At 43.9% G+C, this 20,641-nt stretch overlaps 1 protein-coding gene across 2 annotated transcripts in view; it reads left to right on the top strand.

The window, feature by feature from the left end:
- The window catches only part of ddo (D-aspartate oxidase), a 224,218-nt gene extending 203,945 nt beyond the window's left edge, over positions 1–20,273 (top strand). For both annotated transcript variants that reach the window (XM_070884553.1, XM_070884554.1), the window contains exon 5: positions 19,570–20,273. In XM_070884553.1, the coding sequence (XP_070740654.1) occupies positions 19,570–20,143 (574 nt within the window). In that variant the 3' untranslated portion in view covers positions 20,144–20,273. The remainder of the gene's footprint in view (positions 1–19,569) is intronic.
- The last annotated feature ends 368 nt before the right edge of the window (positions 20,274–20,641 follow it).

The following is a 20,641-nucleotide window of genomic DNA, read 5'->3' as shown; positions in this document are numbered from 1 at the left end:
CTTTATTGGAAACATTCTCAAAAAATTCCAGAAGATTTGTCAAGCATGATCTCCCTTTCACAAATCCATGCTGACTTGGACCTATCATTTCACCATTTTCCAAATGCGCTGCTATGACATCCTTAATAATTGATTCCATCATTTTACCCACTACTGAGGTCAGGCTGACCGGTCTATAATTCCCTGCTTTCTCTCTCCCTCCTTTTTTAAAAAGTGGGGTTACATTGGCTACCCTCCACTCGATAGGAACTGATCCAGAGTCAATGGAATGTTGGAAAATGACTGTCAATGCATCCGCTATTTCCAAGGCCACCTCCTTAAGTACTCTGGGATGCAGTCCATCAGGCCCTGGGGATTTATCGGCCTTCAATCCCATCAATTTCCCCAACACAATTTCCCGACTAATAAAGATTTCCCTCAGTTCCTCCTCCTTAATAGACCCTCTGACCACTTTTATATCCGGAAGGTTGTTTGTGTCCTCCTTAGTGAATACTGAACCAAAGTACTTGTTCAATTGGTCTGCCATTTCTTTGTTCCCCGTTATGACTTCCCCTGATTCTGACTGCAGGGGACCTACGTTTGTCTTTACTAACCTTTTTCTCTTTACATACCTATAGAAACTTTTGCAATCCGCCTTAATGTTCCCTGCAAGCTTCTTCTCGTACTCCATTTTCCCTGCCCTAATCAAACCCTTTGTCCTCTTCTGCTGAGTTCTAAATTTCTCCCAGTCCCCAGATTCGCTGCTATTTCTGGCCAATTTGTATGCCATTTCCTTGGCTTTAATACTATCCCTGATTTCCCTAGATAGCCACGGTTGAGCCACCTTCCCTTTTTTATTTTTACGCCAGACAGGAATGTACAATTGTTGTAATTCATCCATGCGGTCTCTAAATGTCTGCCATTGCCCATCCACAGTCAACCCCTTAAGTATCATTAGCCAATCTATCTTAGCCAATTCATGCCTCATACCTTCAAAGTTACCCTTCTTTAAGTTCTGGACCATGGTCTCTGAATTAACTGTTTCATTCTCCATCCTAATGCAGAATTCCACCATATTATGGTCACTCTTCCCCAAGGGGCCTCGCACAATGAGATTGCTAATTAATCCTCTCTCATTACACAACACCCAGTCTAAGATGGCCTCCCCCCTAGTTGGTTCCTCGACATATTGGTCTAGAAAACCATCCCTTATGCATTCCAGGAAATCCTCCTCCACCGTATTGCTTCCAGTTTGGTTAGCCCAATCTATGTGCATATTAAAGTCACCCATTATAACTGCTGCACCTTTATTGCATGCACTCCTAATTTCCTGTTTGATGCCCTCCCCAACATCACTACTACTGTTTGGAGGTCTGTACACAACTCCCACTAACGATTTTTGCCCTTTAGTGTTCTGCAGCTCTACCCATATAGATTCCACATCATCCAAGCTAATGTCTTTCCTAACTATTGCATTAATCTCCTCTTTAACCAGCAATGCTACCCCACCTCCTTTTCCTTTTATTCTATCCTTCCTGAATGTTGAATACCCCTGGATGTTGAGTTCCCAGCCCTGATCATCCTGGAGCCACGTCTCCGTAATCCCAATCACATCATATTTGTTAACATCTATTTGCACAGTTAATTCATCCACCTTATTGCGGATACTCCTTGCATTAAGACACAAAGCCTTCAGGCTTGCTTTTTTAACACCCTTTGTCCTTTTAGAATTTTGCTGTACAGTGGCCCTTTTTGTTCTTTGCCTTGGGTTTCTCTGCCCTCCACTTTTCCTCATCTCCTTTCTGTCTTTTGCTTTTGCCTCATTTTTGTCTCCCTCTGTCTCCCTGTATATCTCCAAGTTTGCAGATGATACTAAACTGGGTGGTGGTGTGAGCTGTGAGGAGGCCGCTAAGAGGTTGCGGGTGACTTGGACAGATTAGGTGAGTGGGCAAACGCATGGCAGATGCAGTATTATGTGGATAAATGTGTGTTTATCCATTTTGGTGGCAAAAACACGAAGGCAGAATATTATCTGAATGGTGGTAGATTAGGAAAAGGGGAGGTGCAATGAGACTTGGGTGTCATCGTACATCAGTCATTGAAAGTTGGCATGCAGGTACAGCAGGCGGTGAAGAAGGCAAATGGTATGTTGGCTTTCATAGCTAGGGGATTTGAGTTTAGGAGCAGGGAGGTCTTACTGTAGTTGTACAGGGTCTTGGTGAGGCCTCACCTGGAATATTGTGTTCAGTTTTGGTCTCCTAGTCTGAGGAAGGACGTTCTTGCTATTGAGGGAGTGCAGCGAAGTTTCACCAGATTGATACCGGGATGGCAGGACTGACATATGAGGAGAGACTGGATCAAATGGGCCTGTATTCACTGGAGTTTAGAAGGATGAGAGAGGATCGCATAGAAACATATAAAATTCTGACTGGACTGGACAGGTTAGATGCAGGAAGAATGTTCCCGATGTTGGGGAAGTCCAGAATCAGGGGACATAGTCTGAGGATAAGGGATAAGCCATTTAGGACAGAAATGAGGAGAAACTTCTTCACTCAGAGAGTTGTTAACCTGTGGAATTCCCTGCTGCAGAGAGTTGTTGATGCCAGTTAATTGGATATATTCAAGAGAGAGTTAGATATGGCCCTTACGGCTAAATGGATCAAGGGGTAAGGAGAGAAAGCAGGAAAGGGGTACTGAGGTGAACGATCAGCCATGATCTTATTGAATGGTGGTGCAGGCTCGAAGGGCCGAATGGCCTACTCCTGCACCTATTTTTCTAGGTTTCTAGGTTTCTATATATGCAATGCTCTGTATATGTAAAGATAGTCTGTTCCCTTCTGATATGTCCATGATTTGATACATGGCTGGTGTTTCAGAATAATAAAACTCAGCAAATCTTTTTAAGCCCAGTTTTAGTCAGTAACTGGAAAACATTCTTTGCAAAAAGTTTGCATGGCCTGCACTTTTTGAAGTCCCAAGTGAGGGAAGTGCTATTCTGTGAGAACCAATTAAGGACAATTACAGGTTTGAGCAAAGAAAGGCTCACCTTAGACACTGGAATCTTTTTGTATGCAATAGGTCAGGACAGACAAAAATGAGCTTCTGTCCAGATTTGGCTCTCACAGCTCTGATTATAACGTTCCTGACTCTGTGAGAACATTAGTCATTTACTTCCATCACAATTGCACACATGGCACCATTGTACAGCGTTTGATTATATACCGAGCAGGTTTCACTGGGGATAGTTTGGGATTTGTTTAATGAAGGGTTGCTATCTCACACACCTGTAATTCTATTGCTGAACCAACAAACACACACAATCAACCAAACGACAATATATGCAGTGTAATGTGGCTTCGTGGCACTGTTACTATTTGGAAGAAAGTTCATACGCAGTAAATTATTCATTGATTCCTACCTCACATCTCTTACTCTGCAACGTAGTTATAATGAAACGCCTTTTGACGATGTTAAAAAGCAACCCGTTTCTTTTATCGTGCGCTAGAAATAATCCTTCTGGCTTGAGCGGTCCACTGACACAGCTGTTAAGTTTGCCTGTTGGCTCAAGGAGACCACGCAAGTTCCCCCCTTCGCCCAGGTCCCCCCAAAAGATTGAGGAGGTCTCAGAAAATGACCAGGCGCTGGTGGCCACAGCATCAGAGCTCTAACCATTGAAGTGATATTTCCTGTCCCAGTACCCAGAATATCCACACCATCCCAACGGGGCCACACTTCCACTCACCTCAGTTGCTCTTCCCACTCAGAGAGAACTTCATCATGGTATAAGGGTAAAGAGCAGGACCAAGACACCATAAAGGGATATCAAAGGTAAGAACAAGGGTAGGAATTGGAGCATTGAGGGATTATTTGGGAGAGAACAATAAAGCTATATAATTTTAATTGTCCTGTGAAGCACTCCGAGACTGCTCTTTGTACACAATGAGCATGATGGAAATGCAATTTTTTTAAATGATTTGCATGGTGCTTTGCTACCAGCTTGATTTGAATTACCCTGCTATTACCACAATCTAAATAAATGTCAGTTAAAACCTCCACCTAGCTCAGAGTCATGTTGCAGAACAATCTTTCAAATTGGTTTATCACATTCAAGCTAAATATAAATATTTGAATGACAGAACTACTCTGTGTTCCTGTGTTTTTACACATGTACAACCAGGGCTTGGTGGATATATGCACCACTTCATACGGTACTGGGCCACACACACACCAGGGAAATCCCAATTCTCTGGCAAGTTCACTGATCTCAGAGAGAGCATCACTTGGGGTCCTACAATTGGACAAATCAGCCAGGGTCACTGTTCCTGATCACTATTAAGTGATTCGGCTGAAATATGTGCAATCAGGTGAGGACAGGATCAGTCTAGGGCATGCTGCATCATCAGTTCAAATAGTTTGTTGATACTGTCCAGTTGTCCAGTTCACACATGCAGAATGGATATTTGAGTAGGGTACTGAATCAGCACCGAGAAGAGAAAAGGAGAGAAAAATTGACAAACAAAAGAGGGACATCTAAACTCATGCAAATTGCTGATAACTGAGTAATAAATTTTACTATTTTTTTTATTTATTCGTTTTACAGGATGTGGGCATTGCTGGCATTTATTGCCGATCCCTAATTGTCCTCGAGAAGGTGGTGGTGAGCCACCTCCTTGATCCATGGCAGTCCGTTTGGTGAAATTACTCCCACAGTGCTGACTTTGTCGCAGAGGTTTAGTGCAATTGAGTGGCTTGCTAGGCCATTTCAGAGGGCAGTTAAGAGTCAACCACATTGCTGTGGGTCTGGAGTCACATATAGGCCAGACTGGGCAAGGACAGCAGATTCCTTCCCTACATAAGAACAAAAGAACATAAGAATTAGGCCATCTAGCCCCTCGAACCTGCTCCGCCATTCAACAAGATCATGGCTGATCTGGCCGTGGGCTCAGCTCCACTTACCCGCCCGCTCCCCATAACCCTTAATTCCCTTATTGGTTAAAAATCTATCTATCCGTGACTTGAATACATTCAATGAGCTAGCCTCAACTGCTTCCTTGGGCAGAGAATTCCACAGATTCACAACCCTCTGGGAGAAGAAATTCCTTCTCAACTCGGTTTTAAATTGGCTCCCCCGTATTTTGAGGCTGTGCCCCCTAGTTCTAGTCTCTCCAACCAGTGGAAACAACCTCTCCGCCTCTATCTTGTCTATCCCTTTCATTATTTTAAATGTTTCTATAAGATCACCCCTCATCCTTCTGAACTCCAACGAGTAAAGACCCAGTCTACTCAATCTATCATCATAAGGTAACCCCCTCATCTCCGGAATCAGCCTAGTGAATTGTCTCTGTACCTCCTCCAAAGCGAGTATATCCTTCCTTAAGTAAGGTGACCAAAACTGCACGCAGTACTCCAGGTGCGGCCTCACTAATACCCTATACAGTTGCAGCAGGTCCCTAAAGGACATTCATGAACCAGATGGGTTTTTAACGAGATTTTGGTCGTTTCATGGTCGCCAACCATTACTGATACTCGCTTTTTAATTCCAGAACTTTTTTTTTTTATTAACTGAATTTAAATTCCCCCAGCTGCCATGGTGGGATTTGAACTCATGTCTCCGGATTATTACTCCAGGCCCCTGGATTACTAGTCCAGTAACATAACCGCTATGCTACCATACCCTGTGCTTGTACAGAAATGTACAATTTCATATCTGTAAGAAAATAACCGGAACTGAATGATTTTACGATGCTCAATGTCAGCCAATGCCAGCAGTAACTAGTAGGATAGTAGTATTAGGCAGTCCCTCGTGTGATGGGTGACCCACTTCCACACCAAAAAAAAAGAATTCTCAGGTGTTTCCATGAGAGATCTGACATTCCAGGTCCCGAACTACATCTTGAAGGGCGGAAGATGCCTGTGCATGAATTATTTTAATGTGGGATGGCCGTTGCACACCAGCCACCACATGGGATTGACAGAGCAAAGTCTTGGTCCAGTGGCACGGGATAGTCAAGGTGACTGTAGATCAAGCTCCACTGCACGGGCCTAGTACACACACATACCGATCGCTATGGTAATCTTCCCGCCAGGACTTCCCCGAGGCAATCTGGAGTGTCTGCAATATAGAAAGTAACTGACTCACAACAAGTGCATACAAATACTATCGGATAGGAGCGGGAAACCCCTCTCAGGTGGACATGGAAATGGTCATGTGGAGGGAGGGGTAGGGGCTGGGGTCGTTGCTATCCAGTTACGTTCAGCCAGAGGGGGGTTCAGGGAGGGAAAAATATTCCATGGATTTTAGAATTCTGCAGCAGTCAGGTTCACAGCTAAGCAGTGGAAGAAGTTTCAAAACTCATGGGGCTGCATATTTCTCTTGGCAAGAAGTGGAGAGGGTGAGGAAGAGTTGAATTGTCCACTTTGGACGGGCAGTGGGGTAGGAGCTGGATTTGATGGGGGAGATTAGAGCTGGGAAGCCTAGTGCAGTGGGTCAGGCTTTTATTGGAGGGCAGTGAGCTGGGAAAGTGTCTCAACAGGCCCAGAGAACAATCTCCGATGGTTCAGGGAGGCAATGGCCTGAGCAACTCACTTGTATTCATGCTGCCTGGGGTATAGAATTCCAAAGCAAGTTTAACAATTGCTTTTTGCATTACCACTGGCCAAAATGATGCAATGGTTATGCAACTCATGCCGGGGGGCTGATGGTTGTGTTGCGGACACTGTTTGGAAAGAACAGTGACCTGACAGTAGCAATCAGTAATGAGTGAGCGTGCGTGTTCAAAAGTAACACCAAAAGGAAAGATTTAATACCAAATAATGATAGCTCAACAACTGAATAAAAAACCCTCCCAAGAAACATTCATTAACTGTGTGTGTCACTGTGAGATGCCTACCTGCACAGTGGAGATTTCCTCATTTCTGAACAGGCTGGGATTTCACGGGTGTTTTGGTGTTACACATATCAAATAACATTGAAAGCCCGTGTCAGGTATTGCGGGTAAATGTAATGGAAACAATGTCATAAAGGCAGTTAACCAAGAGTTTTTTTTAATGTATTTTGAAACTGAATGATGCAACCCACTCGGGATTTTAATATAGAATTAGCCAACCTCCCGTGATGTTAGGAACAGTAAGTCAGTGAATATGGTCACTCTAATGCTTCTCATGTCTTCCTTTTACTCTTTCACTTTCCTCTTCTGCTGCTCTGTCTCTTTTCTCTTTTTTCTTCTTATCTCTTTTTCCTTTTCTCTCTGTCAGGTTCTGCTTCTTTCTCTGTCTGTTTCTTCTTTACTGCAGATGGTTGTAGGTTCAAACCCCACTCCAGTTACTTGAGCACACAATTTAGGACGACTAGAATAGGGAAGATTCATAAGGGATGCAATATATGAATACTTGGATAGGGAGGGACATATTAGGGACACCCAACGTGGCGTCATGAAAAAGAGGTCATGTCTCACAAATCTAATTGTATTTTTTGAAGAAGTTACAAAGTTGGTGGATGAGAAAAGCCCAGTAGACATTGTCTACTTAAGATTTCCAAAAAGCTTTTGACAAGGTACTGCACAAGAGGCTTCTCTATAAGATCAGAGCCTCTGGTATTAGTGGAAATATATTGAGCTGGATACAGAACTGGCTGGCAGGACACAGGCAAAGAATAGTTATAGATGGATTTGGATCTGTTTGGAGACCGGTCACCAGTGGTGTCCTGCAGGGATCAGTATTGGGACCGTTACTTTTTACTATTTTTATTAATGATCTAGATTCAGGGGTTAGTGGCACAATTTGCAAATTTGCAGATGATACCAAGATCTGTGCAAGTGCTAGAACTGTAGAAGAGGCTCGTCTGATTCAGGCAGCTCTTAATGTGTTGGGAGACTGGGCTCATGACTGGAAAATGATTTATATCTTAGATAAGTGCAGAGTTATGCATGTGGGCAGGGCAAATGCTCAACATTCATACACCCTCCAGGGAAAGGCATTAAAGATGGTGGAGATTGAACAAGATTTGGGTATTCTAGTGCATACATCCTTAAAGGTATATGAGTAATGCCCTGCAGCAATAGCTGGAGCAAATACAGTGTTGGGGTGTATCCATAGGACAATTGAATATAAGACGAGGCGTACTGTTTTGTCCTTGTACAATACCTTAATCAGGCCACACTTGGAATACTGAGTCCAGATTTGGTCTCATAAGAACATAAGAACATAAGAAATAGGAACAGGAGTAGGCCATACGGCCCCTTGAGCCTGCTCCGCCATTCAATAAGATCATGGCTGATGTGATCATGGGCTCAGCTCCACTTCCCTTGCAGGGCTATAGGGAAAGAGCAGGGGAGTGTGCCTAATCGGATAACTCTTTCAAAGAGCCAACACAGGTACGATGGGCCGAATGGTCTTCTACTGTGCTGTAAGATTCTATGATTTAAAGCTACAGGAAAAGGCTAAAGATACTTTCCCAGCAGAAAGGAGGAAAACATAAGAACATAAGAAATAGGAACAGGAATAGACCACCTGACCCCTCGAGCCTGCTCCGCCATTCAATAAGATCATGGCTGATCTGATCATGGACTCAGCTCCACTTCCCTGCCCGCTCCCCATAACCCCTTATCCCCTTATCGATTAAGAAACCATCTATTTCTGTCTTAACTTTATTCAATGTCCCAGCTTCCACAGCTCTCTGAGGCAGCGAATTCCACAGATTCATAACCCTCTGAGAGAAGGAATTTCTCATCTCTGTGTTAAATGGGCGGCTCCTTATTCTAAGATCATGCCCTCTAGTTCTAGTCTCCCCCATCAGTGGAAATAGCCTCTCTGCATACACCCTGTCAAGCCCCTTCATAATCTTATATGTCTCGATAAGATCACCTCTCATTTTTCTGAATTCCAGTGAGTAGAGGCCCAACCTATTCAACCTTTCCTCATAAGTCAACTACCCTCATCCCCGGAATCAACCTAGTGAACCTTCTCTGAACTGCCTCCAAAGCAAGTATATCCTTTCGTAAATATGGAAACCAAAACTGCATGCAGTATTCCAGGTGTGGCCTCACCAATACCCTGTATAGCTGTAGCAAGACTTCCCTGCTTTTATACTCCATCCCCTTTGCAATAAAGGCCAAGATACCATTGGTCTTCCTGATCACTTGCTGTACCTGCATACTATCCTTTTGTGTTTCATGCACAAGTACCCCCAGGTCCCGCTGTGCTGCAGCACTTTGCAATCTTTCTCCATTTAAATAATAACTTGCTCTTTGATTTTTTTTCTGCCAAAGTGCATGACCTCACACTTTCCAACATTATATTCCATCTGCCAAATTTTTGCCCACTCACTTAGCCTATGTCCTTTTGCAGATTTTTTGTGTCCTCCTCACTCATTGCTTTTACTCCCATCTTTGTATTGTCAGCAAACTTGGTTACATTACACTCATTAATATGGATTGGAAATAGTTGGGGTCCCAGCACTGATCCCTGCGGCACCCCACTAGTTACTGGTTGCCAACCAGAGAATGAACCATTTATCCTGACTCTCTGTTCTCTGTTAGTTAGCCAATCCTTTATCCATGCTAATATATTACCCCAACCCCGTGAACTTTTATCTTGTGCAGTAACATTTTATGTGGCACCTTGTCAAATGCTTTCTGGAAGTCCAAATACACCACATCCACTGGTTCCCCTTTATCCACCCTGTTCGTTACATCCTCAAAGAACTCCAGCAAATTTGTCAAACATGACTTCCCCTTCATAAATCCATGTGACTCTGCTTGACCGAATTTTGCTTTTCCAAATGTCCTGCTACTGCTTCTTGAATAATGGACTCCAACATTTTCCCAACCACAGATGTTAGGCTAACTGGTCTATAGTTTCCTGCTTTTTGTCTGCCTCCTTTTTTAAATAGGGGCGTTACATTTGCAGTTTTCCAATCTGCTGGGACCTCCCTAGAATCCAGGGAATTTTGGTAAATTACAACCAATGCATTCACAATCCCTGTCGCTACTTCTCTTAAGACCCTACGATGCAAGCCATCAGGTCCAGGGGATTTATCTGCCTTTAGTCCCATTATCTTACTGAGTACTACCTTCTTAGTGATTGTGATTGTATTAAGTTCCTCCCCCCCCCATAGACCTTAGACTATCCACTGTCGGAATATTGTTAGTGTCCTCTACCGTAAAGACTGATGGTGGGTGATATTGAGGCTCTGGAGAGGGTGCAGAAGAGGGCCACTAGACTAATTCCAAGTCTAAAGCATCTTAGTTATCAAGATAGGTTAAAAGAGTTGGGACTCTTTACCTTAGAGCAACATAGACTTAGGGGGGATATGAGTGAGGTTTATAAGATAAGGAAGGGAATAGACAGCGTTCCAGCTGACAGTTTATTTCAATTAACTAGATTAGGCAGGACCAGGGGAGCACAAATTTAAGTTGTATAAGGCTAGATCTAGGCTAGATGTCAGGAGGTGGTTCTTTTCACAGAGAATAGTCGACTTCTGGAACAAGCTGCCATTTCATATGATGGATGCAAACTCACTGAATTCCTTCAAGCAAAAACTGGATTTGTTTCTGGCTGCGGCAGAGATTAACTCTTACCGAAGGTAGGTACTGCAGGAAATTCAGGGCTAGACTTTATCTTTCAGGCTAAGGCCTAAAAAATGGGCCTTGTTCCAGCGATGCGGGACCTATCGCTCCTGCTGATCGCCGGCTCAAGACCCATTTTTTTTTGTTGCGATTTTCCACTCGGCCTTAGCCCAGCGATGTCAAATGGGCGATGTCATTTCTCGGCGATCTCCTGATCGCCCAAAGAAAATGGAAGTGAATGAAAAAAAAAGCTTCCCTAGCAATGCATTACTGCGCATGTGCAGGTTGATTTTTTAGCAGGTTGATGCTTCTTCCCGTGTTTTGAGAGGTCAAGGGTCTTCACACATGCTCAGAAGCTCTGGGTGGGTCTGGGAGAGAGAGAGAGAGAGGAGAAAGGAAGCAGGTCAGAAAGTCTTATCCAAATTACAGATAAATTTAAAGAATGGAGGGAGGTGCAGGATGAGAAGGGCCAAACCCTTCAGCGAAGAGGCAAATGAGGCCCTCGTAAATGCTGTCAGCTCCAGGTGGGAGGATCTGACACGGGGTGGGCAGGGGAAACCTCCACCCCGTGCATATCGCAGGAATTGATCCGAAATAGCCGACGTGGTCACATCAGCCTCCAGTGAAACGCGCACACCAGACCAGTGCCGCAAACAGTGGAACAGCCTACTGGCAGCTGCGAGAGTAGTTGAAATTTATATTTATGTATTATTTAATGATCTGAATAGTAACTAGAATCTGCAATGTTATTGGGTTACATTTAAACATAACTAAATTTTACGCAATCCAGCATAAAGTTAAATGTTCACTTGTTCACTTGTTATCATTACTTAACTGTTCCCTTTCCATTCTTTCTGAAATGGTCACTTGTTGGCATGACTGAAATGGTCACTTGTTGTCATGACTGAAATGGTCACTTGTTGTTATGACTGAAATGATCAATTGTTATCATAACTGAAATGGTCACTTATTATCATTACTTAAATGGCCACTTGTTCTGTAAAATGTTAATTTCTTCTTCTTGTAACTTTTTGGGGATTTTGAGGGAAGGGTGGGTTGCTGCGGGGGGTGGGGGGTTGGAGGGAGGGTGTTGTTCATTAGTTCTTTGTTTGTTAATTTAAAAAACATTTCTACAACCTTTGAACCTTCCCTCTTACTTACATAAGTTTTACAACGTACAGTTCTTCATGCAGATTTGTTTGTTTATTCTGTTTCCCCACAGAATATCATTAAATAACTTCACTATGTAAAAGCTATTTAATAAATAATTCCAATATATGCATAAATAAGGTGATAATACCTATTTATATTCCCTGTCCCAAATTTCTGAGTACAATTTGCATCAATTTTATTCTCTAAATAACTCAGAACAATTCTCCACCCTTTCTCAGAGGCTAAAAATGGCGTCCGTAGTGCCCATTTACTTCTCTAAGGCCCTGAAAAAGCAACTATTTTTGAGCACTCTTTTGGGCCTTGCATCGGCCCAGCGAAGCGCATGCTAAGTGCTGAAACTTGGGATGGGCCTTGTGTGGGCGATCATTTGGGCGATCATCTCAGCGATCAAAGTGGAAACTTGGGGGCCTATTTTTCCGGCGATATTTTGGGCCTAGTTTCCACTTTTTGCTCAAAATGGGTGATAGAAGTCCATTTTGGGCCTTAGCTGGGTCTTAGATGGGTGATGTGAAGTGGAAAGTCTAGCCCTTAATGCTCAGAGTGATCTCCTGGACAAGTTGCGATCGCCTAAATGGATCAGAGAGGAATTTCAGATTTTTTTCCCCCCAAATTGGCCTGGGTTTTATCTTTTTTTGCCTCTCTCAGGAGATCACATGGTTTCAGGTGGGGTGGAGTTGTGATACACAAGGTATACACAATGTATCTCAATTGTGTGGGACAGGCTCGATGGTCTTTACCTGTCCGTCATTGTTCGTGTGTTTGTTTGTTCGTATGACACTTCAGTGCAGTACTGAGGGAATACTGCACTATTGGAGGTGATGTCTTTTAGATGAGACGTTAGACTGAGTTCCTATCTTTCCTTTGAGTCGGACATAAAAGATCCCATGGCATTATTTGAAGAAAAGGAGGCGAGTTCTCTTGGTGTCTTGGCCAACCTTTGTCTCTCAACTGATATCACAAAAACAGATCATCTGGTAATTCATCTCATTGCTGTTTGTGGGAGCTTGCTGTGTGCAAATTGGCTGCCATGTTTCCTACTTTACAACAGTGACTACATTTCAAAAGTACTTTATTGGCTGTGAAGCCCTTTGGAGCGTCCTGAGGCTGTGAAAGGTGCTATATAAATGTAAGTTTTTCTTTCTGGCCTGAACATTGATTTGAGCAACATCAGGCTTTAAACTGGGGTGCTAGAGATGTGGAGTAGAAATATCAATGTCTGGGTGGGGGAGGTGAGCTGGCCTGATGCGTGGAGCGAGATCCTGGCAGGGTGGTCTGCACGTTTGGTGTTAACCTGCGCATTTCTCTCTTCAAGCCTAATGGTCACCACAGAATTTTTCCACCATTTTCTGCTTTAACTTCATACCCGGTTTGCGGGTTTTCTGTGTAATGTTTTCCATCTTCTTGTTTCTTCCTTGGGTTGCCTGTCACCTTCTGAGCTTTTCACGTGATCTTTATTTCACTAAATTATTTAACATTTCCTTCCATTGTCTGTTGTAAAGATGGTCTTGTCACCTATTCAATCTCCCGTTTTTAGTTTTAAACATTTTACCTTACCAATCTGAGGACGCTCCAAAGGGCTTCACAGCCAATAAAGTACTTTTGAAATGTAGTCACTGTTGTAAAGTAGGAAACATGGCAGCCAATTTGTGCACAGCAAGCTCCCACAAACAGCAATGAGATGAATTAGTACTCTCGGTGTTTATTGCAGGATTTTTTTGACTCTCTTTCTTCTGTGGGCTGATTCAATTAAAATGTTTGTCCATTTTTCAGTTCGGAAGAAGGCGGACCTACAGCATTAATTCTATCTCTTCCCTCCACAGATCCTGATTGATCTATTCTGTGTTTCCAGCTTTTTCTGTGTTTTTTTTCTGATTTCCAACACTTACAATCTTCACTTCTTATTTTTATTGTGTATGTATTTGTTTATTGAGGGCTGCAAATTGCAAACACAATGTGACAGGCCTACTGGGGTTTACAACATTTTTTATCTTTATTTTTGTTTATCTTCACGGAAAGGATTTTGGATTGAATTATGTTTAAAATTCAAACATTTTGTTTCAAAATAAAATTATTTTGCACAGATTTGAAAAGCCCACAGGTTGACACTATCTACATGAAGGGTTTATTTGTTTTAGGGTCAGGCATTGAAGATGCGCATTTAAAAACAGACAAGCCAGCTTGTGGAATGTCATGACTCACAGTCTTATATCAAACTGAAACAAGAAGAGCCGGTTATCTCATCCCAGGCCCACTAAGCCGAGAGGAAAAGCAGGAGATGGTTTCTTTAAATGCGCAAGCAGGGAGACAGGAGGTGAAGTAGCCATTTTAATTGACAGGCCGACTGGTGGATCACTGAATCGGTGAGCAATCAGAGAGACATTCTCCCACTTATGGGGAACACGGAGAGATAAAGGACAAAGAGACACGGAGACAGTCAGTCAGGTAGGTGTTGGAGCAAGGCCTCTGTTTAACATCTCATCCGAAAGACGGCACCTCCGACAGTGCAGCACTCCCTCAGCACTGCAGTGGAGTGTTAGCCTAGATTTATGTGCTCAAGTTCCTGGAGTGGGACTTGAACCCACAACCTTGAACTCAAAAGGACATTACTTCTTTAAAAGCCGCGATCCATTCCTTGTGGTCCTGGTTGTTCTCACAGGTAAACAGGAACTTCCTTTCCAGTGTCTCGATTGTTATCCCCAAGTTCCATTTGTTTCCCTTGACCCCGCTCAGCAGTCCTTCTGTCACATTATATCTATACTCCGAATGCCCAATAAACACCTCCCCTTGTGCATAGGCATCCTGAAAGAAAGAAATAATTTGTATTTATCATCATCATAGGCGGTCCCTCGAAACGAGGATGGCTTGCTTCTTTGCCAATAAAGGATGAGTTCACAGGTGCTTCGAATGACCTGAACTACATCCTCAAGGGTGGAAGATGCCTGTGCGTGGATTTTTTTAACGTGTGGTGGCCGTTGCACACCAGCCACCACACGGGCTCGACAGAGCTAGGTCTTGGTCCAGTGGCAAGGATTACCCAGGACGACTGGAGACCAGCTCTGCTGCACAGACCTAGTGCGCACACATATCGCAGTGTGGGCTGGCCCGTGCTGCCCTTGAACTCACGCCTCCCCTGGGCCCCGATCATATCCCTCCACAGTCCCTCGCCGCTCCTGCTGTATCTGCCCACGCTCCAATCACCGACCTGGACCTTGATGACATCACTCTTCGCTGCCGTCGCCCTCCTGCACCAGCTCGTGCTGCTCCCTGGAGTAGTATGCCTCCATGCCACTCCCGTAGCCTCCACGCTATAGCGCCTTTCACAACCTCAGGATGTCCCAAAGCGCTTTACAACCAATGAAGTACTTTGTAAAATGTAGTCACTGTTGTAATGTAGGAAATACAGCAGCCAATTTGTGCACAGCAAGCTCCCACAAACAGCAATGTGATAATGACCAGATAATCTGTCTCAGTGATGTTGGTTGAGGGATAAATATTGGCCTAGGATACCTCCCCTGCTCTTCTTCGAAATAGTGCCATGGAATCTTTTACGTCCACCCGAGAGGGCAGATGAGGCCTTGGTTTAAGGTCTCATCCGAAAGACGGCATCTCCAACAGTACTGCAGTGGAGTGTCAACCGCTGGAGCCGGACTTGAACCCACAACCTTCTGACTGAGAGGCGAGCGTGCTACCCACTGAGCCACAGCTGACGCATACTAAAATGTCCCATTGATCCAGCTCCTCCCAGCAGACCGTGAGCAACTTGGGTTCTCACCAACTCTCAGCTCGTTTCATCAGCTGGAGAGCGAGGATATGACTAATTACAGGCAAAAGCCGAGAGAAAAGTTGCCCCCGAGAGCCATTGTGCGTAATTCTCGGAGATCATTCTGACATTAGCGACTCTGTTCCCTATTCTCTGTTTCCTGGGCGTGCTGCTGCTCTTTCTGGGTGCACTGTGCTGGCAGTCTGTCACTCACCAGCAGACCCTTCAAGTACAGCAGTTTGCGATCCTGAGCATCCAGCGTAAACCATCGCCGTTTAAGAAGTTCCTTTTGCTGAAGGAAAGAGTCACTGTTAGTTTATTTGCATAGTAAAATATTCCATTTATGTCCCTTTAGACACTTGTACATTTCACATGTATATTTAATTTAATGTGTATAATGTAATTTTCCATTCTATCTTTTTCTTGCGATATGTTTTGTGTTGCATAGAATTATATCAAATTTACAGCACAGAAACAGGCCATTTGGCCCAATCGGTCCATGCCGGTGTTTATGCTCCACATGAGCCTTCTCCCATCTTACTTCATCTGAGCCTATCAGCATTCCTTCTACAAAAGCAAAATACTGCGGATGCTGGAATCTGAAGGCTCACTGACCCGAAACGTTAACTCTGTTTCTCTCCACAGATGCTGCCTGACCCGCTGAGATTTCTAGCATAACCTTCTACTTCTTTCTCCCTGGCTTCCCCTGACATGCATCTATGCATCAATTATTTCTTGTTCTTAAAGAAGTTTCTCCTGAATTCCCTATTGAATTTATCTTGTATTTATGGCCCCTAGCTTTGGACTCGCCACAAGTGGAAACACCTTCTCTACCTCTACTCTATCACATCCCTTCATCATTTTAAAGGTCACCCCTCAGCCTTTGTGAGAAAGGTGCCCAGCCTGCCCATCCTTTCCTCAAAGTTAGAACCTCTCAGTCTGGTATCATCTTTGTAAATCTTCTTTGCAACTCCTCCAGTGACCCTATATCCTTTTTATAATATGGAGACCAGAATGGTGCACAGTACTCTAAGTGTTGTTTAACCAAAGTTCGATATATGTTTAACATAACTTCTCTGCTTTTCAGTTCTACACCTCTAGAAATGAACCCCAGTGCTTGGTTTGCTTTTCATAAAGCCTTATTAACCTGCGTCGCTGTTTTAGTAATTTGTAAATCTCTACCCCTATAGATGGATAGAGAATGAGGGACCCCTGATGGGAGCAAACATAGTAGCAATTATTATCCAGGGTCCCCTCTTAAATTGAATGTTATATCCAGAGAGAATGTACAGGAGAGTCTGAAGTAAAAGCAGCCATTGCATTACCACACGATCCTGTGCTGCCTATCTACTGCTCTGGAAACAGAAGAGCCACGCCCAGCAATGTTCCCGGTCATTTTGTTTGGTGGCGCGTGGCCCCTTTAAGGGGCTGCGTGGGTCATTCAAAATACTGTACACGCGTTTTTTCTCATTGAAACGCTGGCTGCGCGAGGGTCCCTGGGGCAATGTGCGGCCGCGCAGCTCACAAGGAACATTGCCCCACAGTGTAGGGCATGGGGTAGTGCTTCAGCCCACACTCCTGAAAGTATTCACTCCCTCTCTGTCATCTGAATTTGGGAGATTCCCATGTTGAGGAAGATATAATTGAAGATTTCAGCCTTTGGTGCAAGTTTAGTCTGTCAAACCTAACTACATGTGAATTTCTGTGTCACAGTTTAAAAGGCAGCATTAAAGAAAAGGCAATCATCTCCAAAGTACCAAACTCCCCTGGAAAGAGCAATTAAACTCTTATTGACCTCACCCTGTGTTTACTTAAAAGCCTTTGTAACCCTAGAGACACAGCTTCACCCTGGTGGCAGAACAATACATTGTACAGTACGTGATAATGCTCCTGTGGTTTGGAGAGAGTGTCTCATCTATTTTGCCAAGCCCAATATCATGAGACATCTACTAATTCTATATTAAACACATGGAATTTATTCTGTAGGTTGGTGCACAGTGTACGTACCGTGGGGCCAGTTTTCTCCATGTATCCCTCCTTTGCGAATTCCTTGTTAATTTTTGTATGAGCTGAGGAAATACATTAACACAAGCATCAGTTCAGCACAGACACACGTCTGCTCAGACACACAAAACAATTGCAAAATATTCAACCTGTCTCAAAAGATAATTACATTCGGACCATCTTAATTCATCTGTCCAGAGTAACCCGAATGACTCCCTCTATAAAATCCTTGAGTCGGTATAGCCTGCTATCCTTCCTTCCACCACAGGAGGGTGCCATCTTTAAAAAACAGTATTATAGAAATCCTGCTATTCTAATTAGCTTCCGGGTAATACTGTCACCTCTCTCAGCTTGTTACAACAAACATAACTACAAAACCATCCATCTGTGAGATATTCTCCCAACTGCGCAATGTTAAGCGTGCAAGACCATCTGTGTGTATTTTTGTGTGGCTGTATTTGCATGTGTGTGTGTGTCTGTGTTCACTGCGGTGGCCTGCAAGGACCATCAGCAGGTCGGGGCCTTCAAAGGAGCATACTACTTCAAGGTACAGCGCATGTTGGAGAGCGACGGCTGTGAAGCGGGCGACTGGATTGGACGTCATCAAGGTCCAAGTCACTGATTGGAGTGTGGGCAGGTACAGCAGGAGCGGCGAGGTTGAGACACAGGAGCGGCAAATTATTGTGGAGCGATGTGATCGGGGCCCAGGAGAGGCATGAGTTCGGGGCCCAGAAGAGGCGAGGTCCCAGGGACAGCACGGGCCGGTCCACACTGCAATATGTGTGCGCACTAGGTCCGTGCAGCAGAGCTGGTCTCCAGTCGTCTTGGTTAATCCTTGCCACTAGACCAAGACCTAGCTCTGTCAAGCCCATGTGGTGGCTGGTGTGCAACGGCCACTGTCATATCTTCAGAGAGCACACAACACACAACCTGTAAGATGGCTGCAGGTTCTGGAAACTGCTGACCTGCTGGTCAGGTGACCTGCTCTTTATTAAACAGCACTAGCTGCAGTAACACAGGTGTCCACAGCGTGGAGCTACAGATATTACAGCCACCACATGTTAAAAAAAACCCACCCCCAGGCATCTTCCACCCTTCAATATGTAGTTCGGGTCCTGGAATATTAGGTCCTTCATTGAAACACCTGTGAACTCATCCCTTTTAGGCATGGAAGCAAGTCATCCTCGACACGAGGGACGGCCTATGATGACGATGGAGCAAGTCAAACCTAGCAACGAGAATCTCACTCGTCTCAAGCCGGAGCCGGCCAGAATCAGAAGACTAACCAGGAACATTAGGCAAGCCAACAAACATGGATAGTGTAGTGTCTCTGTGTTACTTTTCTTGTCCTCGGGGAGGGTCCTGTGGTTTGTTGAATCAGTGTGAGACTTGATTACAACTGTTACTCCATACATTCACTTGCTGGTTGTAAAATAAAGCTTCTTCATTTAATGATTTGTATCTTGCCTTGTCTCACTAAACTGTTTCAGCTTGCCTTTGGAAAGATTGGAGAAGCATCCATGAAGGCATGTGTGAAAAACACGATGTTCAGTTCAGATCACAAGGGGGTACGACTATTACACCCCCAGGGTACGTACCAGATAGTCGGCAGTACAGGCACAGCCTTGACAGTAAGACCCGGGATCGCTTATGGGAGTGACCACATTCCCCGAGGGAATATCTCCGGCAGACTTGAAATTTGTAGCACTAGAATGCCAGGATTTGACTCACTTCTGATCCTTGATGCATTCACTTGTTCAAGATACTCTTTGATTGTGTTTGCCAACTATTATTTTTATTTCCTGCTATTAGTTTCACAGTCATGATTGTTCACAGTAGCTGATATCAGAACAACAAAGATAGGGGTGGAGTGGGGGGGAGATATCAGTTGCTGCAGGAGTCCACGGGGGGAGGAAGAAAGTGTCTGATAGGACACTGGCGAGTAATGTGATCCCGACAGGACTTGTGGAGTTAGATGAGGAACGTGATACTTTCTTATCTTTCCACTAAATCTATTGACAGTAATAGCAACGTTATAATTTTCTTTGTATATACAGTGTTTTGATTAAGATAAATTATTAATTGCAGGTTAAAGAATGCTGGAGGCCAATTGCGGGCTGGGAAGATTACAGATTTCTGGGAACTTGATGGAAAGTATGACATTATTGTGAATTGTTCAGGAATTGGAGCCAGAGCACTTACTGGGGATGTGAAAATATATCCGATAAGGGGCCAAATCCATAAAGTTCATGCTCCTTGGCTGAAACACTTTGTCCGTGTAGGCGATGGCACCTCGTATATCTACCCAGGACTCTCCAGTGTTACCTTGGGCGGAACAAGGCAGAAAGACGATTGGCGGATGTCAGTCGACCCATCCGACAGCAAGCTGATTTTCGAGGCGTGTTGTGTTTACGAACCGAGTCTCAGGCTCTCTCGTAAGCTGTTTGAAGGGGTCGGTCTGAGGCCAGCTAGAGCAGTTTTGAGGGTGGAAAAAGAGAAGCTGGAACGTGAGGGGTGTCAGATGTACCTGGTACACAATTACGGTCACGCTGGGGCTGGAGTTTCCTTCCACTGGGGAACTGCGAAGGAAGCTGCACAACTGGTGAAGGAGTGCACAACAGAAATAAGACTTCGGCCCATCTACACCAAATCCAAACTGTGAAGAGAAAAACGCCAAACCAGCAGCATCTGCCTGTTACGGCAACTTAGGTGTCAGAATAGACAACATGTGTGCAGAGATAATTCTGTGAACCATTGTAATGGCTTTTATGGGTAATTAAGTTAATTAATAGTGAATATAATGATCGCAGAATATACAATTTGGAAATCAAATTAATTTGGAGAAATATTCTGAGGATGACATTATGTAACTTTCTACAGTAATTAGGTATAAATGTACAAACTCAATGATGAATCTTTCTTACACTGTGATCAGAAATTACATGTTTCTAATTCGCATCTTCTGTCTTAACATATCATTGTTTTAATCGCTTTGTACTGGGTGAGGAGCTGGAAATTTAATGAAGGTGTTAAACATTTTCAATAAAATACTCAATTATTAACCAGTAAGGTGAAAATTGTAAATAAATTGCAAGTACCATCATCTCCGGCTGTAAGATTTGATCATATCCCCCTCTCAGTATTAGTCTTAGGTAAAGGC

This window comes from Pristiophorus japonicus, chromosome 7, assembly GCF_044704955.1.
Source record: "Pristiophorus japonicus isolate sPriJap1 chromosome 7, sPriJap1.hap1, whole genome shotgun sequence".
Taxonomy (NCBI): Eukaryota; Metazoa; Chordata; class Chondrichthyes; family Pristiophoridae; genus Pristiophorus; species Pristiophorus japonicus.
This window is presented reverse-complemented; position numbering and strand designations above follow the sequence as displayed.